The 27,758-nt window shown below is 32.2% G+C and overlaps 2 protein-coding genes and 1 long non-coding RNA gene across 4 annotated transcripts; 2 read left to right on the top strand and 1 right to left on the bottom strand.

Annotated features, from left to right (window-relative positions):
• Positions 1-363: 363 nt before the first annotated feature.
• Positions 364-5,214, top strand: LOC114286319 (uncharacterized). Of its 2 annotated transcripts, none has more exons than XR_014350074.1 (3): positions 364-638; positions 718-887; positions 4,565-4,920. It is a non-coding gene; the product is annotated as an uncharacterized LOC114286319 (long non-coding RNA). The 2 variants fall into 2 exon arrangements; XR_014350075.1 differs by having other exon boundaries at positions 373-638; positions 718-788; positions 4,565-5,214.
• A 3,386-nt stretch (positions 5,215-8,600) lies between these two features.
• LOC114286306 (nuclear transcription factor Y subunit B-1) lies at positions 8,601-9,125 on the top strand. Its single transcript, XM_028229458.2, has one exon. The coding sequence runs from the start codon at positions 8,601-8,603 to the stop codon at positions 9,123-9,125; it is 525 nt and encodes a 174-aa protein (XP_028085259.2).
• Positions 9,126-12,080: 2,955 nt separating this feature from the next.
• LOC114286317 (potassium transporter 5) lies at positions 12,081-21,825 on the bottom strand. Its single transcript, XM_028229470.2, has 8 exons — positions 21,370-21,825; positions 20,660-20,885; positions 17,447-17,695; positions 16,170-16,220; positions 14,735-14,995; positions 14,473-14,640; positions 13,895-14,149; positions 12,081-13,220 (listed from the first exon to the last, which is right to left on the bottom strand). The coding sequence occupies exons 1-8, from the start codon at positions 21,550-21,552 to the stop codon at positions 12,268-12,270; spliced, it is 2,346 nt and encodes a 781-aa protein (XP_028085271.2). The 5' UTR covers positions 21,553-21,825; the 3' UTR covers positions 12,081-12,267.
• Between the last annotated feature and the right edge of the window lie 5,933 nt (positions 21,826-27,758).

Raw genomic sequence — 27,758 nt, forward strand, 5'->3', positions numbered from 1 at the left:
AAAAAATAGTAAAAAAGTGTAACATTTTACGCTAATCGTAATATGAATTTTATATAACGTGTTTATTTGGTGCAGTTTAAAAGTTGTTTATTTCAGCTTTCAGTTTAATTTAAGCTATTTTGATATGTTTGGTTTAACTTATAGTTTATAGCTTTTTAGAAGTAAAAAATCAGCTTATTCTTTGAGTGGGGCAGAAGATGCTTAATTTATAAGTTAAAAATCAACTTATATTTATAGTTATAAATTATAAACTGTTTAGGTATAAATTATAAACACTTTCTCACAATTCTACCAAACAGGATCAACATAGTATAGATTATGACTTGTTTTTGATAACTTCGATTAAAAAGACTTTTTGTCAAACCAGAATCTAATGTGGGTATTACCCGACCCATGTTTTTGCCCCGTTGCATTCCGAAAATCTCTGTGCGCTCGCTCTCCCGCGGCCGACATGGCGGTAGTAGCTCTGGATTTACGGCGCGAACTTCCAACTTTTTTTTAATACTCTAATCCTCTTTTGTGCTTCTCTTCTTCAACTTTCAAGTGCTCTCGCAGTTTCATTGGCTTCAATATCGAATTCCAAGTGTTGTTTGTTCCATCCATCTTCAAACTTCTTAATTGCCTATTGTCCAGTTCGGGTTTGTTTGTTTGTTTGTTTGTTCGTTCTTCTCTGTTTTATTGAATCCTGATATACTGGATTGGTTACGAATTTTGCAGAATTTCGATTAGGGAAAGATTTTGGACTCTTGGCAAGTTTTTTGATCTCAAGGAAACGAGTCTCGATTGCGGTACATTCGTGGTTTTGATTTTTCAATCTTCAAACTGATGTGCGAAGCATGATTAGTTGGCTTGTATCTTTAATCATATGCACCATAGCTATTGTTTTGGTAATTCCATAGCTAATATCGGTATTCTTTATTTTTATCTTGATGAAAGTTCCATAGTTATTTATTTATGTTATGGTATGGACAAGAGCTCTGTAATTAACCCTAAACCCTAAACCATAGGGTGTTATATAATATTAGATGGAACTTTGGATTTTACATGAAGAAAACAATGCTATGAATTTTTTTTTTTTTTTCTTTCAATTCATGGCAAATGACTTGTGATAAGAGAAAGTTAGGCTTGTCTATTTTCCTATAAAGTGCATAAAACTAAAACTTAAATGCTGTTTTCAGAGAGAGCAACTTGCATATTGTTGAATTGTTGACCACCAACTCATCTAAAAGCTCAAGCTGATAGAGAGAGATTCTCAACAGATATGATGTGTTGACTAACAAGAATTAAGTGTCGTAGCCTGTGTGGTCAGTTCTTTTATTAAAATGAATTAAGTATTTATGCTAGTTTTGATTTCTAAAGTGTCATACAGTTTACAAGTATAACTTGCTTAACTATGAGTAATTTTCTGTCTCCCTTGCAATGCTCTTTTACTTATTCCAGAACCGCAATTTTCTTCAAAGCTGATCAGATTGCAATATTTTTATAAGTAAAACAAAATCTCAGAGCTAGCCAGGGAGCGACTTATCTCATAGTATGCTTACATTCATACCACTGGTTTTTTGCTGTGACATTATTTTTTTTAGGAAAAACATTCTTCGGAGTGAGCAATTCAAATAAGGAGTGGCTCATCACATGCCAGTGCTTTGTTATTTACATAGATTATTGACACTGTGTGAGAAGAGAACTTATACAAAATAAAAGGTCATACGAGGATGTTTATTTGCTGATAATTTGTGGCTTACCTTTCTGTGTACGCCAAAAATGCATTGTCTGGTTACTCCCAGCTATTCCATAATTTGCAACTTAAGTGATCGAAGGTATTGTGTAGTCATTTGTAGTAAATAAAAGGGGAAATTACAAATCAGTGTAGAAGATCACAAATAATTACGAACACATGGGCGGAGCAACTTTTTCTGTGCAACAAAACCACAACAAAAGTTGCATCCCAAACCTATTGGTAAATACTTTCCCCATTTCCCACTGTATTGTAATTTCTCTAAATAAAATTTGTTTGTCCATGAACAATGATTAACTTGATTGGGTTAGAGCATTAATATGTGATCCAAAATTAGGTATGAGAGTGTGTTCTCATATAAATTTTAAGATGGAAAGAATATCTCACATATACTTGGGAAGAAAGATGCTTTGAATTCATGATGATGGAAAAAGTGAGAATTGGTGCTAGATTTACGTGTGATCAAGTTTCCTTAGAACCCTATATCATAATTGAGTAGATGACAGGTCACTTCTCTTTGTTGGCCCTCACAGATTATGATTAAGTCATGATTGAATAGATGGTAGTTGAGCTCCTGTTCATAGCCCTTATACTTTGGAAATTGTTTTCTGCTTTACTTTTTTGTTATTAATATATCACAAGGGTTGACAAATGGGCTGCTGTAGAAATGCGGAGAAAAAAGGTTTTCATATTTACCTTCACATGATAAATTTCAGATTGTGAGGCTGTGTTCATCATTTTCAATCTGCATTTCCCCACCCTCAGTTAATACATCTTCCTGCTATCCATTTTTGTATTATCACTGTAGTTATAAGCTCATGTTATGACATGATTCCTATCTACCATTGTTCAGTGCCACAAAACTTGGCTGCCTTACTGGCCATTCTTTAAAATTAATGTTGCAGGAATGAATGAATTTCAATGTGACGGAGGAGAATGATCGAATTCTGAGAAGGAATATGATAATTAACCACAGACAAGACATGAAGCCACAGTCAATATTTGAAAAACAGGATATGTTCTCATATTGTATACATACTTACATATGCATGTCTGATTTTTATGTGAAACATAGTAATTATTACTCTTGTTTTTTAGTAAGACCTTCATTGTCACTCAAGCAAGGTAGCTATTAAACTATCTGAACAACTCTTTTCATGGTATTATTACTTTTATTATTATGAACTTTTAAACCCCCCCCCCCCCCCCCCCCAAAAAAAAAAAAAATAAAATAAAATAAATTAAAAAAAAGACTAGTGTATTTTACCAAACTGATAACTAAATTTCTACCTTACCAATCTAGTATGTCACGGTGGACAAATCTTTATTTATTTATTTTTTTGAGTATGTTAGTCATAAGTTTTATACCAAAAAATAGATATTACAGTGAGACTCATTACATGTCCAGAGGCAACACACCCTTTGAGGAGGGAAAAAACATGCCTGGCTTCTACACAAAAATCTAACAAGTAGATTAACATACAAGGATAATCCAAAAGCTAGGCCAAGCAACAATCAACGGACACGCTTACGATTTCATAGGAGTCTTATAACTTGATAGAAAGGCTAACCTCTTGAGCAAGTTTAAGATCAGCGATTCTCTCAAGAAGCTTTTTCTTGTTTTCCATAGTGGACAAATCTACCTCCAATAGTTGCATTTTTGTAGTTCATGTTCTCAACTTCAGGATGCTAGGGGATTCCCCCACCCCTTTGGGATAGTGAAGCCACATGGCTCAAATTTCAGCCTTTTAAGTTTAGGGAGTGTGTTAAGGTTACCCAGGATGTCCCTATCGGAACCTTTTTAGCTCTCAATTGTTAAGACACTATAACTAACATTCTCGCTTTGCAATGACATGTTTTCTCTCTCCATCAAGCATGTTGGTTTCCAAAGTTCAGAAGAAAAACCTCACAAAATGAAAGAAGAAATTCCCTACTCCCCACCCCCACCCCCTATTATGTATACTGTCATTTGAGCCAAAACCGTGTGTCTCACCCTTGCTTAACCATCAGTCTTTATTTTAGCCTTTCCCACAAGTTGTTCCTTTTGTCCAAAGACATCAGGATTGGCTGTGCACCGGTTGGCTTCTATGTAAACGCTCTTATCCCCAAGAATAAAAATTATATAAGCTGACAAAACACAACATTTATTATTGTTGCTTCTCTTTCAAATGTATTGTGGCTATTAAAATTTCTCATACCAGCTAAGACTGTTTGTTTCTCCAGGGCATATAAGTTGACTAACTCCCTGCGTATTTTATGAAAAGCTTCCTAGTCAAATTGATTTCTTTTTTATATCATTTTCTACTCTCAAATGTGTTTGTACTTACCATTGGTTGGTTTGTGGATTTATTTCTCGTAGCATTTCTTGTATGGAATTTCAATGCTACATCCACAAACTTACATCAGTGAGGGAAGTCAACCATGGTTGGTATATTAATCATAAACCTAAGTAGTAGATAAACAAAGCGTATTGAAGACTTACTCAAGTGAAGCTCTGAAACCTAACAGTTGATAAAACCTTTATCATCCAAACGTTAAGTTTGAACTCCTACGATATGTTAGAAGGTTTTTATGAGTTTGGTAGTTGGTTTGGCTGATCTGTTAAAATATGTGAAGTAGAACTAGTCCAAAATGGCATGCTGGTTAGTTAAAAGGATTCGTTTGCAACTTTTAGATATCTGTTTGACTTGGTTCATAGCTTCACATAATTTTATGAAAAAAGGCGAGTCTGGAATTGTTGTTGATCTTATGAGTCCTTTACAGCATTAGAGGCTCTGATCATACCATCTCACATATATTACATAAGCTTTGTCTGGCTTTGATTTGCAGGTACTGTTTCATTCCCGTGTATAGAAGTGGCACCCTCATCGAGAGACGTAACTATGTGGTCTCCTAAATCTGGCTGGATCTTTATCCGGAAAAATTACAAAAAGAAATCTTTTGACAGGTTTGATATTATTGTTTGTAAGGCTGGTGATGATTTTTGGTTGCTGTCCACTTTAGGCATGGAGGGCACAAGGTTGTGCTAAATGAGTGTGTATGGGTATGATTGACTGAAATTTGTTAACAAATTCATGCAAACGAGAAACATTCATAAAATTTTTGTTGCGCCTTTATTTCCCCTGTTGAAGTTTTATGAAATGGTATCAGTGGATCCAAGAAATTAGAGTTGAGATTTATTCTGAGTTGAGGTTTATTGAATGCTGCTTTGCTAAGGAAACAAACCCCTGCTGGGCTACTTCCACAGCGGTTAAGGGAGCGAATTATTGGATGAGCTGTAAACTAAGGGCATTTTGTGTTCAACTCATTGGTGTCTTCCAGACTTAACTGATACATGTATTGTAAACATGTGAGCTTTATGCTACAGGAATGGGCTGCAGGCTACAACTTGGACCCTTCCCTCTCCTAGAGTGCCCCTAATTTTAGATGAAGATATGACTTAATTCCAAGATTTTAATATTACAACAAGATTTAATTAAGGTTGTTAGTATTTGATGTTCATTTCATGTACTACTATTTTACAATTGAGCAAAGTTTCTTGTCGTAGTGATTAGTGAGAGAAGGGATAGATCACTTTGTGGGATCCACCTCTTCACTCGGATTGAACCATTTATGCTGTGTTTGGTTAGGGAATTTGGAGAGGGATTTGAAAAGGGAAAGGAAAAAGGTGTGTGAAACTAGGTGAAATATAGGCATGTTTTATTTACATTTTACCTACTTCTTTCATTTCTCTTTCTAAATTCCTCCTTAAATCTTTCAACCAAACACTGCATTAGTGATTGGAGAAAAGTCAATTTTTTTTTTTAATGTACTCAGCATACTATAAGGAGTAAAAAGAAAAATATAAACAAAGAAAAACAATGGGCTTAAATGTCTAGTTCTTATTCGTAGCATTTAGACTTCTTAGCATTGGTCCAAATTAAACCTACTTTACCAAACTATGAATTGAAAATATTTATGCCAGAGATCAGATGTGATGCCCACTAAAGCAATGGTAGTGTGGGGGAATCTCAACAAAAGTGGAAGGTGGCCTCTAAAGAAGAGAAAAAATAAAACAGAATGTAAAGATTTTCTTAAGGTCCTCAAAAGCCTTTCAGAAACTCCTAGAGGAAAATATCCACTTGCTTGTGCATATCTATTTAATGCATTAATTGTGAAATTTCCAATCATTTCCATACCACAATGGCAGATGAGATCATTTATCCCACTGTACTATTTTTTGTTTTATATTTTTTAATTATTGATTTTGGTAACATGACGATATGAGATTTATGAAATAGAAGATGAGACACAAAGTGAGCTGGATGATCCGTATTCTGTCACAATATGTCATTGCAAAACAAAAGAACAATATTTGGGAACTCTAATAATATAGCTATAAAGGAGCTCTAATGGTGTGGGCCCACGGTGATGGTGATATTTGTGTCATGGTTGTTATTTATTTATTTATTTTATTTTTTCATTACCAAGTGTATAGAGCTCTTTTTTACGAGATATATCACTACTAAAAACAAAATCACTAATAGCCCTAACCACAATGATTTTATTGGAGGTTGACTACAAAAAAAATTAAGATTTTGGGAACCAAAATTTAGGGATAAAATTATTTTTTAGGAACTAAATATTTTTGTTACAAAAAATGTTGTTATTATATATTTTTAGTAACAAAAATTGAACATTAGTGATGAATTATTATTTATTTGGGACCAAATTTTTTGTCTAAAAAAATAAATATCAAATTATTTTGTCCTTAAAAGTCTATTTATTAGTGACATTTTTAAAATTTTGTTGCTAAAAGTCTTTTTTTGACTTTTCGGAACGACCTTTTAGCGACTATCCTTACGATGATGAAATTGGTCCTCAATGTCTTTTGCAACAAAATTCATTTTTAAATATCAAAATATTCGATATTTAAAACTCTTATACGTTGTAGTAGCTGCCGCGATTACACCTTGGAGAAAATGATGAAACTGAGCTCAATCAATAAGTTGTTTCTAGCTGGTTACATGATGATTTTGCAAACTAACAAGGGTTATGAGAATGCATATAAACAAATTACTTTAAACAAATTACAGGTTTGAAAGCAAGGTTGTGAGACCTGTAAGTATCTTTTCTATTGTTTTTTCTTCTACTTTTGTGGTTAGGCTTGATATTTAGAGTAAAGTTGTATTAGTTAGCATATGGACCACAAACCATGTTCCCCAAACAGTGATTTTCAAAGGAGAAAGTACAATTTGGTTTAAGATGATTCGCGGATTGGGTAGCGACCTTTCCCGATTAGCGATAATCTTGGAACATTCATCAAGATAATGTCACTATAAAATTATGGATGGATATATTCCTTAACAATATTTATTGCAGTGAGGAAGTTGGGAATATATGAACAGTTAGTTATCTGTATACATTTTTCTCACAAAATATAATTCACATAATTCCACTTTCATTCTTCTCAATGGTCAAACTTTCCTTACCTAAATCATGTAGTTGGAATTTTTTTGATCTGTTTTTTATGTGAAATATTAAAATCATGCAGTATGTAGTATTGATTATTGTTGAGGCACTTGCAAAAAGATTGAATATCACATTCTGAATTTTTGGGATAATGAGTTTTTGTTCATTTGAGATTTAAATAGGCAGTGGTTCATATTAATACAAAATAATATGAGCACAGTTTTTTTTTTTTTGATCGGTAAAGAAAAATTTCATTAACAGCATGAAATTAAAGGTACAGGAAGACGACATGCTTTGAGAGAGATTCGGAAATATAAAAATACCCCTACTACTGCTACTCGCATTCATACAACCAACCCCTTGACCTCACAATTTTTTTTTTTTTTGAAAACAAAAAAGCTAATTTGAAAACAAATAATATGAGCACAGTTAATTGTGGTCCGTTGAACAATTTCTCAACCTCTTTTTCATCTTTCTTGTATTTCTTTCGAATATTCGATCATGGTTTTTTATTTGAAAGTATGAGCATCTGATTATGGTTGGGTTACATAAGCAAAGATTTGAGCCAATGCTTTGCTGTCTACCTAAATGAATGATGCGAGTCATTTTCAAGATGTTAAGTGCCAGGATGGTATATTAAGCACAATCACAATTGTGACGTCTTATTTAATTTGCTCCAATAATTGTTGTCCTTTGTTCACAATGGCCAAGTCAAGTAGATACCATTTCAAGCTACCATATGTCAACATTAGTATGATGACTTAGATAATGGTTACTAGAGAAGTAGGTCTCCAGAGTTTCCGGACTAGACCACGAGCTCACAAATTTTAATTTAAAGTATTTTTTGTTTTGTTTTGTTTTGTTTTCCATTGACTAGAGTGAGTGACCTAATCTCATGATAAAACTCAGTTGGTAAATCCAACACTGGGGTTCCCAGTAATTAGTTTTTAATGGGTTCTTCTTTAGGTTTTTGTTTGGTATGCTGGCATTTGTGCCATGGGAATACGTGCACTCGTGTAGTCCACAAATTCAAAATTTCCAACATTATTTTAAGTGCAAAATTAGTCCAAACTTATCGAGAGCATTAAAGATTAATGATCAAATTGGGGGGACCATATGGTCTATAATTGAATGCAAGTCTTTTTCTTAAATATTTTTAAGGTTTTAGATTGTGCCCACAAACTCTTTAAGCATTTTTGATTACATAAGAAAAAAGTAACCTAACTCATACAACTATCAATGAAAAATTCCCTGCCACAATGCCACATTATGTCAATGGACCCTTTACTCTCTCACATGCATACATGTGCATAGCATATGTATGTGTCTATATAGAGGAGGGTTAGTGACCAAGAGAGCCATGTGTCAGTGTTTGAACTTTAGATAGTATCAATATAAGTTTCTCTTTATAGAAATGGTTGACAGAGAATGCTTTGAGTACAATTTTGCAGGTGCTAGTAGTGGTGGTGCCTCGGGTGAGGAAGATGGTGTCATTAAGGAGCAAGATCGCTTGTTGCCGATAGCAAATGTGGGTCGGATCATGAAGCAGCTCTTGCCCCCTCATGCTAAAATATCCAAAGAAGCTAAAGAAACCATGCAAGAATGTGCGTCTGAGTTCATTAGCTTTGTTACTGGAGAAGCGTCCGACAAGTGTCACAAAGAGAAGAGAAAGACCGTGAACGGGGACGACATCTGTTGGGCTCTCGGGAGTCTAGGGTTTGACGACTATGCTAAGCCATTAAAAAGGTACTTGAATAGATATAGGGAGTTAGAAGGAGAGAGAGGTAACCAAAACAAGGGTATCAACAATGAAGAAAAAGATGAACCGCCAAACTATGATAGAGGTGAGTCTACTAGGAAATCTACAGCTTCCCCTACTCCATTTAGGTTCAATGTGATGGATGAAAGTAAAAACTCATCTTTCTCCAGGAGATTTTAGGTTTATGAGGATAAGATTGTAATTTCAACCGTCTATGATGCCTATGATATTTGGGGGCGGGGTGGAATTGAGTGGTGTTTTCACTTGTTTGCTCTATGAAATCTTGGTTTGTTCTTTGATTGACTGTAAGTAGCTTTGGGGATTTAGAAAATTTCCTTCAAAGCGAATTAATGCTTGTGCTTATCAGATTATTAGGTTTGTTAAAGGTAGTTTTGTATGGTAAGACAAGTAATGGATGTATTTTCATCTGTTTTTTGCAATAAATATGCAATTTAGGGTTTCATACCAGCTTATTGTATCTTCCTAATTAATATTTACTGACAAAAGAAAATACTACTTGCTAATATGTATTTCTCTTTGATCTTGATCTGAATTCAAGTGGGATGCTTATGATGAAGGGGATAATTGATCACCTCAAGCTTTGGTCGTCATCAGACAAAAATGTAAGGCCTCTTTGTTCTATTTGACAAGAACACCCTAAACTTTAATATGTATTTGTTCAAAATGCTGTATTAAGATTTGATTAGGGTTTTCACCGTTTTTTGAGGATGAGAATTCAACATTTATCGATTTAGATCTGATATGTTTTCTATCAATTGTTTTCTGAGTTTGTTGTGTGGTTGATCATGTAGTCTAAATGATGAATGAATAATATTTCTTATGCATGATCTACTATTATTCTCTAGCAGTTGCATTTCAGATCAACAAACCCTCCCTCTCACTTCTGCATATATGCGTGTGTCCACTTAGCTCTTTCTATAACTCAATACCCTAGCTTAAGCATCTTGCAAACCTAGAAAGAATTGCAAACCAAGTTTTTATTTTTATTTTTGAGGAAACCAAGCTATAAGTGTACTTGTTAAACAAGAAAGTTAATTTAAGCATCGAAGTATATGTTTTGGAATAGGAGAGTCCTATTGAATAGTCTCGGGGATAGGGGGTTTTCTTTTGAAACCCTAGATGCTGGGACCACAGCCTTCTAGTTGCTTCAAAAATTCTTAAATTTGGTTTGTAATGAAAAAACCCAGCAAGTCCCCATCACGCTGACATTTTCTCTATATTCAAATGAATTGGATCGACTTCCCACAAGTGATGATGACTCAAATGTCTAGGTCATTCAAAATCTTGTGTAAATGAATTTTTATCAGATAGACACAAGGAATGAGAAGATATCAAGATTTGTAGAATTTCTTGAATATTAAGGTCTTATTTAACAATCTCACATATCAAACTTGTACTTATGATGAAAGAACATCACAAATTTTGATTTCAAATTAAAAATAATTAAGGAAAACCATAAAACATATTTGTGACATGGTTTTTATAGTAAGTTGATTTTGTATTTTGATGACATGTTGCAACCTTATTAAATGAAATTTCATTTCATTTATAAAATAGAGAGGATCAAAATCTGCCTGAAAGGAGGGTGAGGGAGAGAGGTTTTTTTTTTTTTTTTTTTTTTTTGATCAGCAAAGAAAATCTTTATTGATGAAAGTAACAAAAAAAAGATACAGAACATCAATAAAGAGGAGCTTGGAGCTACCAGAAGTTCCAAGCACCAGTTGGTGAGAAACCAACAAACAAAAACAAAAACAAAAAAAACAGGAATAAGAAAGGCAACCACAGCTAGAAAATCTAGATAAGAGAATAGACAATATGAAAGAGATTGATCTAGATAAGAGAATAGACAATATGAAAATCTAGAAATCATCAGACTAACTATTTATAACATGAGATTCTTTGTCCTAAATCTTTATGTCTCCTGTCACAAAATACTTACAGTTGTTAAATCATGTCTCAACATTCTTATATCTCAAGATTTTTAAATGAAAAGTAGAGAGATTTAAAAATAAATGATCTTTGGTTAATTGTATGTACTTTGGAAATATAGAATTGTTGAAAGAATGTTATTTACTTATCTTATAAGAGCAAGGTTTAAAAAGCTCATTTAACAATTGGTTTTGATCAATCATATAAATGTTCAATCATTTATGTTTATAATTAATTTGGCATATTATGGTATGCTTTAGCTGGAACTACTAGTAGTTTGCTAGCAATGCACATTAGGGAAGGAGAAGGATCTTCAATAGATCCCTTTTATTCTTGTTTATTCCCCTTTGTTTCATTAGTTGTTTATATTTTTACATCTCTTTCTTCTTTGTTTTCCACATTATTATTTTTTATTTTTTATTTTTTATTTTTTTGGAAATATTTAGTGACAAGTCCTATGGATAGGTTTTATAATTAACCCAGGATATTTTGTTAATTTTGTTATTTAGTAGGTCAAGCCTTGTTTTAAAATTTTAGTAAATATTCAAACTGATAGTTACTAGCACCCTTAAGTTACATGCTCATTGATACTTAAATTATACATTTAATAATGTCACTCATGTTGATGGCGTTACTGAGATGTCAAGTTAGTTATTTTTTTATTTCAAGCTAAAAATGTCAATATCTCATCGAATGCATCTGTTTTTTTTTTTTTTTTTTTTTATTTTAAATTTATAAAATTTATATTGTTTGAAACTATTTTTTGAGATCTACCAAACAAGAAATATTAGATTTAAAGTTGTGTAAAAAACAAATTTTCTCAGTTTCTAACTTTTGTGTTTGAAAATTTGTGAAATTTTACAATCTCTACACAAAAATTGTAAAATTTTACCGTGTACAGAAACAATGAAATTTTTTTAAAATCTACAAAATTTCACATTTACTACCACAAAATTTCTAAGCTTTTTTTAATTTTATTTTTTTATATTATTTACTTTTAATCTCAGTGTACATACTAGCTTATCAATAAACTTTTTGAATCGAAAAAAAATAAACTTAATTGTTTAGAGTAATACTACATGTAGTCCAATTTTTTACCCAATTCTCTCTCTTATCCACAATGTAATAACAATAAGATCCAAAATAATAAACATACACGCGACAAGGTGAGCAAAATGCACAAGATTTACCGATATTTATGCTTCATATATACTTGCAATTCTTTCTACAATCAGACTACATTGGGTGTGCTGATTTTATCCAACACAAACAAACCTAAGCACTAAACAAGATCAAAGTAAGTGTAATTATTAACTCCTAATTACCACAATTATTCTTAGATCTCAATGAACAAACTTCATGGATCGATGTTTTAAAGCTCATATGTCATTCCAACCTTTAGCAAACGCTTGTGAGGAATATCAAACACTTTATCGGTCTGTCTCAAATTCCTCCTCAAGAAACTGTATGCATAATTTATCAACACCCTCTTCCCTATCCCGGCTCCTTTCCCTGCAATCACCTCATTCTCCCCCACCAAATGCACAATCCCCGATCGCCACGCTTTTTCAAGCACTTCGATTTCCCTCTCCATCGCTTCCGCTACTTTCTCGTTGTTCTCAGCTTTCTTTGCATTGTTGACATTGTTCGCATTTTCATCATCATCATCATCAGTAGATTCTTGATTACCATCTCGAACCATTGCAGCAAACACATGATCCTCTCTTACGAACTGTTTTAGCCTCTCCACCAACATTCTCTCAAAGGGCTCAGGCTCATGTCGCACGTCTGTGTATCCATATCTCACCACGCAACGAAACACGTTTAGGTCATTTGGTTGAACTCTGCGAAACAGAAACCGCTCCTCCGCTGGGACCTTGCTTATGGGTAGGGATTTAAAAGAGACAAAAACAAGGACCGAGTGAAGGGCAGGCACGTTCGCCATGTAGTGTTTGAAGATGGGTGGAATACCATGAACGAGCTCGGAGTAGAAGACAGCGAGGCCTGGGATTCGACAGAAATTCGTGTCAACAGCGATTTCTTTTAGCTTTTCAGGGGAGATCTTGTGATCAAGCTCGTAGTAGTACTTTTTTCGGTATACATCGTTCCAAATGTACATTATAGCCATTAGAACTAGAGCAAAGGCCATGGGGAGATAACCTCCTTGATCAAATTTGTAGAGGACTGAACTTAGATAGAGAATCTCAACAGTGCCAATGACAAGAACATAGGAGATTATGAGTAGAATGTGAGTTTTCCATATCATGATCATGATTAGTACTAGGAATGAAGATGTGAGTGTCATCACAAACACCACGGCGATCCCTGTAAGCAGCAAAAAAAAAAAAAAAAAAAAACTGGAAAATTAATCATCTTAAAAAAGCCCATTATATCCATTTTAGAAACAAACACAGGTATGGGTACCAACTTGGGATGCAGCCATTTAAAAAAAATTAAGACTACAAACACGGGGAATATGACAACTTTTACTATATATTTATGATTAGGTTTATTTTTAATTTTCTCCTTTTTTCTATATATTTTACTTTGACAATAAATTAATTTTCTAAAGCTATTAAAAAAAAAAAAAACTCAAAAAGGTGTTTTGAGATATGTCCAAACACAGGACAAGAAAGTTTGTAAAATGTTGTCATTGTGAAATTTTCTACTAGATTTGACCTATGTCATAAGTATTGTGTCCTTCAAATTGTAGAGAGGTGTGTAACTATTTTTTCTCTTATGTTTTAGACAAAATAATTATACCACTTATTATTGGATGGGCACACATCCTTGTGGCAAGTTCAGCCTATTAGATAATTTCTCATCTCTAACATATCTTGTAAAAAAATAAAATTTTTAAAAATTAACACTCTACATAATGTATAGCATTGAATAATTAAAAATACGAGACCCACTTTAAAGTGTCTGTGTTACCTAGCTAGAAGATCCTGAATTCGAATTGATTGGGAAGGAATGTGGAGGAAAGTTATGTTACCTACCGTATGCATGACCGATCTTCTCAGTGGTTCTGAAACCAATGGTGACAGCAACACAGGCAAGCATGAGAAGATAATTGATTTCGGGGATGTAGACTTGTCCTTCATACTTCGAAGATGTATGCACAACTTTAACACGAGGGAAGCAGCCTAGTGAAAGAGATTGTTGGATGATAGAGAAAGTCCCAGAAATCATGGCTTGACTTGCTATTATTGCTGCCATCATTGCCACCCCAAACATTGGCCAATACAGTGCACCTGCATTGCAATTCATTCCCTATTTCAGTTGACACATAGAACTTTTTTTTTGCCGTAAAAAATCCAATGCTTAGTATTTTTTTTAAAGCTTGGTACAACAGAAAGAAAAAATGTTTTGACAGTAAACAAAAAGTAGGGTGAAAATAATTTTTACATTTAAAAGGTACAAATTGTTTTTTGGCCACTGCCACCACTACTCACTAGCACATCAGTTTCAGGGTTGCAACCCAATACAAGAAAACATTTTCTACATAAACATTTCGTCGAAATGCTTTTCTTTATATTAAAATGAAAAAATTATAATTAGTACATAGATTGGTCACCTGGTATGGACTTGAAGAAGGTATCTGAAACAAACTCATTGTGCTTCCTAAGGAAAGAAGCTTGTCCTGAATAGGCTAATATCAGTGCTGGATATGTCACAGTGCACATACTAATCTGTATTGACCGAACTGTGAAATGTCCAACATCCGCAAACAACGCTTCAGTTCCTGAATTACACAAAAAGAGAGATCAAAAACTTTCATTTTTATTTTTACAGATATTATTTTAAAATGAAATGATGGAAAAGAATTAATTTGGAACCTGTTATGGAAAGAACAATTCCACCAAGGGAAATCCAAGCATCTTTTTTGTTCCTCTTGAAATACTCGACGATGTACTGTGGATTTAGAGCTTTGATTACTGTTGGATCGAACTTGAAGAAGTTGTAGACTCCAATTGTTGCAATAAATAAGAACCAAACACAAATTATTGGAGCGAATGTGTATCCGACTTTGTCTGTTCCAAATCTTTGAGCTACGAATATGCAGATTAAGATCGCGACTGATATCCAAACAATCATTCCTGTAATTCATATACAGAAAAAATTAATAAATAATATTGAACCTTTTTTGAAATTAATAAAACAGATTACTTAATTTGAAATTTTCACTGTGCTATTTGGAGGTTCGTTTATTTCAGTTTATTTCATTTCATCACATCTGCCTGTAAAATGGACTGCATTGAAGATTCCTAAATTGATTTGGGCTGTTGTGTTATTAAGGCCCAACTAGTCCCAATTTAAACGGGCTATTGCAATTTCATGGCCCAATGAAATTTATTTGGGCCAACAACTGACCCAATAATCCAATTGACCCTAAGTTGGGCTTACATTATTACGTGGGACCAGAGAGAGATAAAGCCACGGCCTAATATCTACATCTACGGTGTCCTTCACCAACTCCAAATGACCAAACAAGATAAAAGACAAAATCCAACCTAAAACGTGATCAAATAAAAAAAATCCAACCTAAAAAGATTCTTTTGTTATATATAACAAATTCAATGTATCTTTATATTGGATTGTTTGATACAATTTTTTAAAATTTTAATTCGAAAAAGTTAGTACTAAACTATTTAGTACATGTTTACAATTTATTAAATATAAATGACTTAATTAAATTAGAATAAAAAAATAGATTATCAAAAAGTGAGAGATGGATGATTTTGATTTCTATTTTTAAATTATTAAGTTACACCAAATAACACAATTATAAATGTACAATAGTAATAATAAATCTATGAATAATCTATTAAAAATAAATAAATTGATAAGATTTTTAAACAATTGAGTTATACTAACAAAATTTTATAAAAATTTATCTAATTTTCTGTGCCAGTTGTGTGTAGTGTTTCTGTGTTTATGACATTGTTATTATTGTACTGAACTTCAATAATTCACTTGGAGAAAGGGAGATGCCAGTGCTTGGGCCATTTTTAAGAATTCAGTTAAAGTCAAAAATCAATTTTTCAACTTATTTTAAGTTTTACTTTATCTCTCATATTTTTTATATATTATTTTAAAAAAATCATAAAAAATTAACTTTTAATCATCTTCTTAAAATGAGACCAAGTTTGGTTACCTACAAAATAATCCATCTTTTTATCTTTTTTTTATTACATCACTTCTCTATTTTTTTACACATCTTTTCATAAAAAGATAAAAAATACACTTATTTAAGTCGAGCACGTAGGTTACCTTCCGTCACGGAGGATGTAGCTTCCTTGATTCCACCCACAGCCGATAAAACTGCCGACAAATTGGAGCAATATATTATTTTATTAATATATATATATATATATATTTATATACAGGATCTGTAAGTCAAAAGTCATGCTTTGTATACAGAAAAAAAAAGAGGGCAGAGACCCACTTCTCCAGCTACAATCCAAAAAAATTTTGGATGCAACACTTAAATTAACGGGACAGGTCTCGACTCTTGCATCACTTTGTGCCCAACTTCTTGTTGTACGTTTGATTCTTACAATTTTGCCATACATAATAAATACGAAGTAATAGATCAAGAGTAACTATAGGGATTGCAACTTTTCTTGTGAGTTTCTTGCCCAATGAGAATCACCAAGGATTTTCTAAAGTGTTTTTTTCTTAAAATTTTTTAAAGTGGTGTATTATGTGGTTGAGATTTAATGCTGAAAAATTGATGTGACTTGTCATTAAATCTTAACCACAAAATGCACCACTCTAAGAAATTTTAGAAAAAAAAAACTCTAGAAGATATTGCACCTTCATATTTGTATAATTAATTTTGATCAATTATACTCAATGATAATTTCATAATAAATACGATTTCTAAAAGTAGCTTTTTGTAAAAATAGGAGCTCCATTATGAATGTAACGTGACAGAGTTAGAGTTAATTGAAAATGGTGAAAATTATGAAAGTTGGGTTCGTTTGGAAATTTTTTTTTAGCATGATCTTTTAGTTTTTTAATTAATTTAACTTGGCTAAATTAGTTCTGTTTGGAAGGAACTTTTTGATTTTTTTTTTTGATTTTTTTTGTGAAAGAAAAAGTAAAATAATTATGATTTAATTGTGATATTTTATTTTATTGACTTATTTAACATATTATTTTATCTTTTTATACATTTTTTTAGTTCTAATTCAAACCCTACCCACTTGCCAAACAACAACTCATTATAAATGAAAAGCATAAATCTTTTGACATAAAAGTTGTTTAAAATTCATTTTGATGGTGTCCCATTCAAGATGAATGCAATAATGCTACTAATAATGCAGTTTATGCTATTTTCTCTTGGTCTAATGGGTGTTTTCAATCAAACGAAATCAACACTAAATGAAAAAGTTTAAAGATAGAATTGATGTAGTTAAAAAGTATTACTTAAAAACACCAATTAACCCACGAGACAAGCAACAAGAACTACAAGTGAAATTTGTCTCTCCCTTTTTTCTTTTTGAATATTTAAAACAATAATAATAACTGAAAGAAAAATGAACCTGAGATGCAAGGAGTGAGTACACCATCACCAATGACCATAGAAGTGCCAAGCATTGTTGCAAACAATAGAAAGAACTTTGCAAATCGGCTATTCTCTAGCATGGACTTGAGCCTCGATGCTCGTCGCAGTCGATTGTTTGGCAACTCCAATTGAAAATTCGAAACATCCCTATCTTCCAACTCTTGACTTGGAATTAAACCCACCTTCGCATATCTGCATATCAACGAATACAGCGCAAATGTTCCTCCTGAAAACAACAATCGAATCATCATCGTCAGTAGCCGAACAGACATTAAAATGACACATTAACAAATAATTAGTGAGAAGCAATAAAAAAAAATAAAATTCAATAATATTACCATCTCAAATGACATTCTTGCATTTGATTGAATGAACCCATCAGTCATGTTATAATAAGCAAAATGTGAAACATTCATTATTGCAAAGAAGAGAGATAATCAAAATAAACAATTTAACTTCATTGTTTATGTTCTGTTTTGTTTGCTTTTTTTGAGAGACCGTTGAAAATATGTTTAAAAAAAAGACCAAAACGTCTCCACAGATACACAAACAAAAAATGCAAATTTTAACGAGCCGGATACTAGTTTGCATGGGAATATGGTAAAAAAAAAATATTTGAAAAATAAATAAAAAATATTACTCATTAGTAAAAAGTGTTTAGAAAGTTATTAAATATATATATATATATATATAATTTTTTAGTAATTTATTTTTCTTGGGTAAACATGGTCATGACAAAAAATACCGTGTCGGTTAGCAGAGCCTGGCTAGAGGACAATTGCACCACATGGTGCATCTGTAGTTTGGAGCACCCCACCCCAATCCAATCCATGGTGCGTCGTACATTGAAATTTGGACTGTGGAGCCATATTTGTTTCTAGTGAGAAGATAACGAAGGGTTGGTTTGGGATGTGGGTACGCCCACCCCACCTCAATCCAAAGTTATAGAATCAGCGTCGTGCATTAAAATTTGGACTGTGGAGGGGTATTTGTTTTTAGTATTGGTTTTTTAGTTTTTTTTTTTTTTTTTGGTTATTTTAGTTTGGGATTAAAAGTTTCGTTTGGGATAAATTTTTTTTTTTATTTTTGTGAGAGAAAAAATAAAATGATTATGATTTGAATGTAATGTTTGGTCTTATTAGGTTAAAAAACCTATTTTATCTTTTTGTCTCTAAAATAACCAAAAAGTCTGGCATGCTAAACAAAGGCTTAGAGGGGTTTGTTTTTAGAGTTAAATTGGATGAGATTGTTAATGTATAGATTATTAACCAAAAAAATTTATTATTGTGGTTTGATTGATTGAGAGAATTAAAATATATATATATATATATATGTTTATTTGATGACTCCATTTTGATGACCACTAGATCAGTAAAAATTCTTGTTCGTTTTGGTATTCTATGAGATTAATTATATGAAATTTCATAAATATTTTTTATATATTTTAATATTAAAAATTATATTTTATAAATATATCTTTTTGATACTATATTATTTCTTTTGATAAGTTTTTTTATTTATTTATAAGAAATTGATATACAAATCTACTTTCTAGACCTAATGATACGTAACTGATATAATTAGTTGATAATTAAAAAAATATGAAAAAAAATATTACCTTTTAATATCTTAATTGATTATTACTATATTACTGGATTTAAAAATTAAATCTAATTTTTTTTGTCTCAAATAATAATGATCTTTTATAAATATATTATTACATTTTAATATAAAAATTATATTATATTAAAATATTAATAATTGTTGACAGCTTGTGTGCCCTTTGGCCATTCCTGCTCTTCAGTAAGTGAAGGTCAGAGGCAGAGGTGGGGTGACAACTTTTTCTTTAGGAGTGATTTTTATATGTGAATACGGTATCTTTATGTGTCATTTTTATTATTATAATTGGTGAAAGGTAGTGAAGTATAAATTATATTATTGAATGTTTGAAAAATATTAAAAATATATTTATATTTATAATTGATGAAAAGATAATATTATGTAATACCTTATTGATATACAATTTTTTTTTCCTAACTACACTATTGATCGGATCTCAACTGCCATCTCTCAAAACGAGCAGCGTCTTCCTTCCTTGTGGCACTATAATAATGACAATTAATTAATGGCACTTTGTAACTTGATTTGTTGGTCAACGCATTTAACACAAGCACTTACAGGTTGGGACACGCTTTTATCAACTCACTAACATATAATTACATTTTTAGGCTTTGAAACAGGCATATGCAAAAAATTACTGCTGTGATATTGTTTGACACTGAGATTATGGTAAAAATTGTCTTAAAAATAAATATAAGTGTTAAAAATGTATTAATTTTAATAAAAGTTGTATTAGTGAAAAGTATCTCATATTCTTTATTTATTTTTTATTATTTTTTTTGTTGTGTTTGAACACTTGCCGACCCGCAATATGCATCACGTATCAATTTGGTATTGAAATTTTCAAATTATGTTAATCTGATCCTACAGATTGAATGATAAGGACGGTAGATGCGTCATGTTAAAAACCAAAAGTCTAATGTAGTTTTGTCACTCAATTTAAATGCCATCATATTTAAGACATAAAATAAAGTTAAAATTTTATATTTTGAAGATCAGACTAACACAATTAATAGTCGTAAAGTATATGTGAAAGATAAGAAATATAATTATTCTAATATAATTATTCTCACATACACTATGTGTGAATCTATTTTCTTTGTATATGGTAGATAAGAGCGTAAGTCTTATTCACCCCCCCCCCCCCAAAAAAAAAAAAAAAAGGGTAGGTTAGAGCACGGGTAAACAATAAATAAATAAAATAAAAAATTGATTTTATGTATGTAACGTAATCAAGGGGACAAAAAAGGGGTTCAGATGTGCACCAAGTAAAAAAATTTGAGAATAGACAAGAACATAGGGGTGTTTTGAGAATTTACAAAAAAGTTAGTTTTCTAATTTTTTGAACTAAAAAAGTCACAAAAGCTAGTTTTTTTAGTTAAAAAAAGTCACAAAAAACTTTAAAAAAATTAAAAAGTCAGTTTTCAACCAAATTTTCAAAACACTTTATAGTAATAACTTCAACACATGTGAAAATAAAAAAAGAGTAATTATGATGAAAGAGTGTATAACAAAAAATAAAAAAATGAAGAAAGAAAAGAGTAATTAATTAGTAAATATTGATACATACCATCACCGTTGTCATTGGCACGTAAGACGACGAAGACGTACTTGACGAGAGGGATCAAAGTGAGGGTGTAGAGAATCAAAGACAGTACTCCCAATATGTCATCGTTGTGATTTATACCTTTGGTGAAAGTGGCTGCGTACACGTAGAGCGGTGATGTACCAATGTCTCCATACACCACCCCTATGCTCTGAAACGCTAGACTCAATATCACCGACCACTTTGCACCCTATGCAATTTCAAAAAAATTATATTTCATCCCATCCCATCATGATTATTTGAGTAATTGTTAAAATTGAATGAAGATCATATCTATTTCATTATATCTTTTTGGTTCATAAGGATTATTAGTTTATTAGAATATTTAATATAATTTAAATTCATATATTTTTTAATTATCAATTAATAATTTCATTTATACAATACTGAGACCGGGTTTGGCAAGTGATTTTTTTAGTTAAAAAGTTTTAAAGTCACTAAAAAAATCAAAAAGCCAACAACTCATGCCAAATATTTTTTTTTCTCTCTACTTTTTGCATCTTTTCATAAAAAGTCAAAAAATTATTCCAAACATACTAAATTTTTTAGTTCATATTTTAATCAAATAACCAAAAAATTATTAAATTAACCTGTTCTCAAACGAGACCTGAGTTTAGAAAATCAATTCGTATACCGTTTATTTTTCATGAAATATGGGGAGAGGGTAGGCAAACCTTGGAGCCGTGGCGGAGATGGCCGTGAAGCCTGCCGGATTCCATGTCCAAGGAGTCATATCGTCTCAGCTTTTGCAATGAAAGTTTTTTGGCATTGAGTTGTTGTTGATCAGAAGAAATTTCCTCCTGGCTTACTTCTTCGGTTGGGGTTGTGGTATCTACTATTGCATCATTGCTACTCATTTCTTTAATCCCTGGAAGACTATACTCACCAGGAGGTTTATGTATGAAACGAGAAGGATGACCAAAAGTCACACTCTCATATATAAAGAAACATAAAAGCTGTGCGTCCTCTCCATATATATATATAGAGTGGGAGATGGAGGGGTTGTTGACTGGGGAGGGCTTTTTTTGGTGGAAGGCTTACGAGGCCTATTAAATGATTTTCTGCATGACTTCTGACTTAGGTTCAGATTCTCAAATAATTTCTCAAATTTTTTATTAAACATTTCATATGAATGCGGCATCCATACAATTATAAATTTGTGTGAATTTTACCTTCATGTGAGATTTATAATATTTTTCTTTCCGTCCTCCTATGAATCGGAGAAATGTAGTTTGAGTGGTGGGATTTTATTATTGGTCTTGTTTCAATAATTTAAATTATTATTATTATTATTATTATTTTTAAACTTATGTATATAATTTATAAAAAAAAGTCAAGTTGATTATATAATTATATTATTTTTATTTTATTGTATTTATTTTTAAAAAAATAAATGATAAATGTATTTTTAAAAATGAATTGTTCATTTTCTTAATACAAATCAAATACGATAAAATAAAAATATTATAATTATTATATTAACTTAATTATTTTTATGGAATATACATAAATTTTTTTAAAAAAAATTTAAAATAATTAAAAAAGAACTCATAATGAATCTTGTGAGTTCAGACAGTTCTCACCAATCCCAACGTGGACAGGAGATAATCCCATCCCCATTAGAAGTCCCCTCAAAATATATATTGTTAATGGGAGCATTTATTATTATTATTATTATTATTATTTTACAAATATCAATTTATAAAAATTCATTATTGCATGATCATTTTTAGGATTGGCTATTTAAAAACTCTAAAATATCTATTTAGTATATATTATTAAGTCCAACAAAGATGTGCACGAGATTTGAATCTAACGCTTTAAATTTTATTAAGAATATTTTTATTACTTAAATAACATATATATACTTATTGACATAATATTTTAATTTTTTTGTCGATTGTGACTTATTGATAGTGACCAAATCTAATTTTATTATGGCCTATCAATTCATATCATAAATTATTTTTTTAAGTGATTATAATTATATTTTATTATCTTTTATCATCTATTATTATTATTATTATTATTATTATTATTATTATTGTTGGTGTTGTTGTCATTTTGTTAGTATATACAGTGGCATGTTGTTTTACAAATCGGTTCTGATTCGTAGCTTGAATTTTTCATGGCTCGAGTGGTTCGAAATCTCAAAACGACATCGTTTTAGAATTTTTTTGATTCTCTTATCGGTAAGATAATATTTTTCGTACCATTCGGGCCATTCGAACCTCACTCTCTCGAGCTACGAAGCATTTTCCTTTACAAATTGAAGGATGGCAATATGTGGCTAAAGAAAAGGGACTAACTCCTCTATGACGGTGGCAACGTTTGGCTAAACATAAAGAACAATGGTGGCAACGTGTGCTACTTATGGATGATCCTCTATGAAGTGGTCAAATGGATGAAAACTGCCTCCAGCAATTATTTTCAATAGGGACCTTTGGTTTTAAGCCTATAAATACGCAAGAAAGATGCAAGCAAATCATCACCAATCCAACTATTCATAAATCGTGATATTAATTTTTAATTAAAAGCTGTTAAGTTAGTAATTTTAGGAGTAGCTCAATAATAATTTTTTCACTTTTAATTTCCTTTCTTCCGTCGATTGTTGTATTTTTCAATTTTTTGTTTTTGTTTAACTTTATGTAACTTGTAGCAAGTGACAATTTATTTGAATAATTCACATTCTATTATATTTTGTTTCTTGTTTATTTGATTACTTTCAAAAAAGTCCTTAATCTATTTAAAGCACAAAATTCATCTAATCATTTTGTGTTTTCGTGAAAATTAATTTAAGTCTATCAATTAATCACTGTCGATTAAGTTTAAATCAAATTTTTGTTAGCAATATTATAATATTAATTTTCTTATTATTTGTTTTTATTCTTATTTATTTGATCTTATATCTGTCTATCTTTTACCTTAGGTAGTGAAAGGAACTTAAATCTAAACCTTCATTAGTTTGGTAAATAACACTTTTATCATTTGAGTGATAGACATTTTATATTTTTAATTCGAAATTAAATTTTATATCTTATAAATTTGACAACACATTCGTATCGTGCAGGCGCATACTCACACCCACTAATATATATATGTATGTATATATAACGCTTTGTAAGATTGATATTACATAAATTAACAGATTTTATTAGTAAATAAAAAAAGGCGAGACGATATTATTAACGTAGATTCATCAGTACGATAAATGGAAAAAAAATTTTGTATACCAATAATATATCACGTGCAATACCTACATAAATTGACGAAAGAAAACTAGCCAGGTCGAAAAGGAAAGGAAAACGAACGGGCCGTCCGAGGGAAAGAAAATAAATTTATTAGTGGTCCCATTTTTGGATCTTTTATGATCAGACTTTTGCTTCTTCCTACACGCCTATTGCAATTTTCAGGCTGTTGGTTTGGTGTGATTTAGAGTCGCGTAAAAAAATAAAAAATAATATGATAATTTATAATGATTTTTTGATTTTTTTAATTATTTTAATTTATTAATAAATGATTTTAAAAATTAATAATTAAAATATAAAAATTTTTATTTTTATTTTTATTTTTTAATTAATAATTTTTAAAAAAATTATTGAAGTTAATTTTATTTAATAAATTGTAAATAAAAATTACAATAAATAATTTGACCTAATTTTATTTTATTTTAATTATAAGCGACTCAACTACTATACGATGCTTTAAATGTTTGTTTGAGAAATGTTAGATTGGTATACTTTTTAATTTTTTATACAAAAAATAAAATATGAATTAAGTTTAAAATGATATAGTAAAGATATCATATGACTTAAATAAAATAATGTGTTAAAAAAATATGTGATATTTTAATATATGTCAATTTTTTGTATTAATAGTGACAATTATATTTGGGGGATCATCCGAAACGTTGGTTTAGGATGCAAATAATTTTTCCAGGGAACTGGATTCTCATCGATTCGGGATACCCAATTGAACTGTTGAGTTTAGTTCGTTGTGGGCTCGTTTTAATATCGTTTTGATGATCATAATTGTTTATTTTTTAAAATATTTTGAAGAGATCATAAATAATTAGATTGATCAAATATTAGCAATTATTTAATCAAATCAAATTTTTAATAGACAGCGTAATTTTTAAAATAGTATATTAATTATTTTTAAATAAATGTGATCCGATCAAGTAATTTTTAATATCCAATTAACTTAATTTTTTATATACATAATTTTTTTTATAAAATTTTATAAAGTAAACGATTTACATCTTCAGTACAAACTCACAATGAATCAAATTGAATCATCCAACTGGGAGTTGGATCCAATCCCTCTCGGATTTTGGGACACATCACGTCATTCAAGGGTTCTATCGTCCATCATTGTTGAATTGAAAACTCCATATGATTTATTTAAGTTTAGTTTTATTCTCTAATCTCTAAATTATTGTTCTCGGCTAATTGAGTTTATAATGTTATACAAATAAATTAAATAAAATTATCGTATTAGTCATTATTATTTTTACCCTATTATTTTACTATATGCCAAAAGAAGAATTTATAAATCTGATTAATTTATCTAACATTTTGTTTTAACCTCGCATACATGAGCCCTGTTTAGTAGAGTTGTGGAAAAGTGCTTATACCTTATGCCTAAACAGCTTATAGCTTATAACTAGAAATATAAGCTGATTTCTGACTTATAAATGAAGCATCTCCTGCCCCACTCAAAGAATAAGCTGATTTCTGACTTCCAAAAAGATATAAATTATAAGCTATAAGCTAAACCAAACATATCAAAATAACTTAAATTAAACTGAAAGCTGAAATAAGCTGCTTTTAAATTCTGCCAAACAGGCACGTGATCACTTATTGTCATTACATGTTAAAAATGTGGGACAGTAGGTAACTTGTTTCATATTCTTCATAAAACAGACACAATAAATAATTTTTACTATTGTCAAGTTCAAATGCTGGTGTACACAAAAATGTAATGGAAAAAATTACTCATTATCTCCTGACATTATAAATTTGTTTAAATTTTATCCCTATATACACTTGGGTTGCATAAAATATAAATCAAGATCACTTATTTTTCTTTGTTTCCTTCCTCGTCTTGTTATATCCCATTGAAGAGGCTGAATATGAAATGGGTCGGATCCAAGTCTTGAGCCGGCCCAATCCACTAAAGCCCAAATCCAAGTGGGTTAGATGAATTTATGGACAAGCCAATTGAGCCCAACTCCATGATCAACAGTCTACCCGCAATACTGGGCTGGGCCAAGCTGCAAGACCTAACCTATGGGCCGAACTAAAGTGGGCCGAAGCCATACAAAGATATCCGAATGGACCAGTCCATCTTTATAAACAATCTTGTAAAAGGCCGAGCCGAGGCACAACGGTACCGAGCGGGGGGAACCTCACAGAGAAACGTGGAAGCCATGAGGATGTGCATGTGCAAGTTACCACCTCAGCTGGTCCCCTACACCTAGAATCACCGAAGCTGTTAAACCAAAAGAATGTGGTTTGTTATCAGCATGACTACAATGAGTATAAGCACCTCTTGACAACTACTAGGTGATCCCCCGCCTTGGGCAATGCTAAAAGGAAACTTGGCAGCACCTGAACTCTATGAAACCATCTTGAGAAGCAAGCAGAGAACCCTATATATATTACATAAACTTCACATTGAAAGTAACTGAACTGTTCCAAGCTGAACCCCATTTACTTACAAACTCAACTCTCTACACTTCTTCTCGATCACTAATTCCCACACCAGAGGGGTTATCCGGCCAACCCCGGTCGGGCAGCTCTTACGGTGCTTTCTTGTGGCAGGAACCTCAATCTTTGGATAGTCCAACTGAGTGTGGAGCCTCGATCCATCTTCATCTAATACGGAATCCAGTACGCACAATTGGTACGGTGAGCGTGGATCACTTCGTCTCTAAGCTCTATACTCAGTTCCGGCGATGGGGATTGAGGACATCCCACTTTCGACACATACTCCACAGACAGAGAAGACAAAGGACAAAGGCTTGGCACTCCCAACAGTCCTAGAAGAACAAACTGGAAACAATAACCGGACTCCTGAATCCATCACCGATTACCCTTCGCTGGAGGATCTAGAGAAGGATTACAGAGATCGAATCATAGACTCCATGGGGATGGAGATACAGGAGCTGAAAGCGCAACTTAAAAGGGTGCTGGGTGACCCAACGAAAAAGAAGACTGAAGCAAAGCCCTCTCGCTTGCAACGGAGGAGCTCATCTAGAGAACCATCAGTGAAAAAGTTTCCCATAAATGAATCTGGGCAACAAAACCAGCCTATCCCGGTACAGTGTGAGGCGGCGAGCAGCCACACCCGTGGGTCACGCCAGAGAAGGGCTAAGAGGCAGAAGACAGTTAGCCAACAGACTGAATACCCTCTTCAAGACCTTCGTACTTGGTTGATCGGCAACAAGTAGAACGAGCAACATCGGGATCATCTAGACCGTACCATTCACCAGAGAGAGCACCATGCGCTGGATAGGCTCGTCTTCTCGCCATTCTCCATGGAAATTAAGGCCATGAGACCTCCAAAGAAATTCACCCCGCCAAAATTCACTTCGTACGATAGGAAGTCGGACCCACTGACGCATGTTAGCCATTACAGACAGATGATGTCTCTATGGAGCCGAGATGAGGCACTGATGTGCAAAGTCTTCCCATCCAGCTTGGGAGAAACTGGACTTCGATGGTTCGATCGGCTCCCCACTGGATCAATTCATGGCTAGAAGCAGCTCTCCGAAGAGTTCCTAGCCAGGTTCGTCTCCAATACTAAGATCCCGAAAGAACCAGATACATTATTCGGTCTCCGAAAAGAGCAGGAAAAAACGCTGCGCAGTTATGCTAGGAGGTACTGGGAAGAGTACAATGACCTGGAGGAGAACGTGTGCAGTGAGCAGATGGCCGTTATGTCTTTCAAACATGGTCTGCGCCTGGAAAGTAAGTTGAGACAATCACTTACCAAGCGCCCGACCACAGCATTGAAAGATTTACGTGCCAGGATTGAGCAGTATGCTCGCCTCGAAGAT

The sequence above is a fragment of the Camellia sinensis genome, chromosome 14, assembly GCF_055761805.1.
Source record: "Camellia sinensis isolate YWXY chromosome 14, ASM5576180v1, whole genome shotgun sequence".
NCBI classification, from domain to species: Eukaryota; Viridiplantae; Streptophyta; class Magnoliopsida; order Ericales; family Theaceae; genus Camellia; species Camellia sinensis.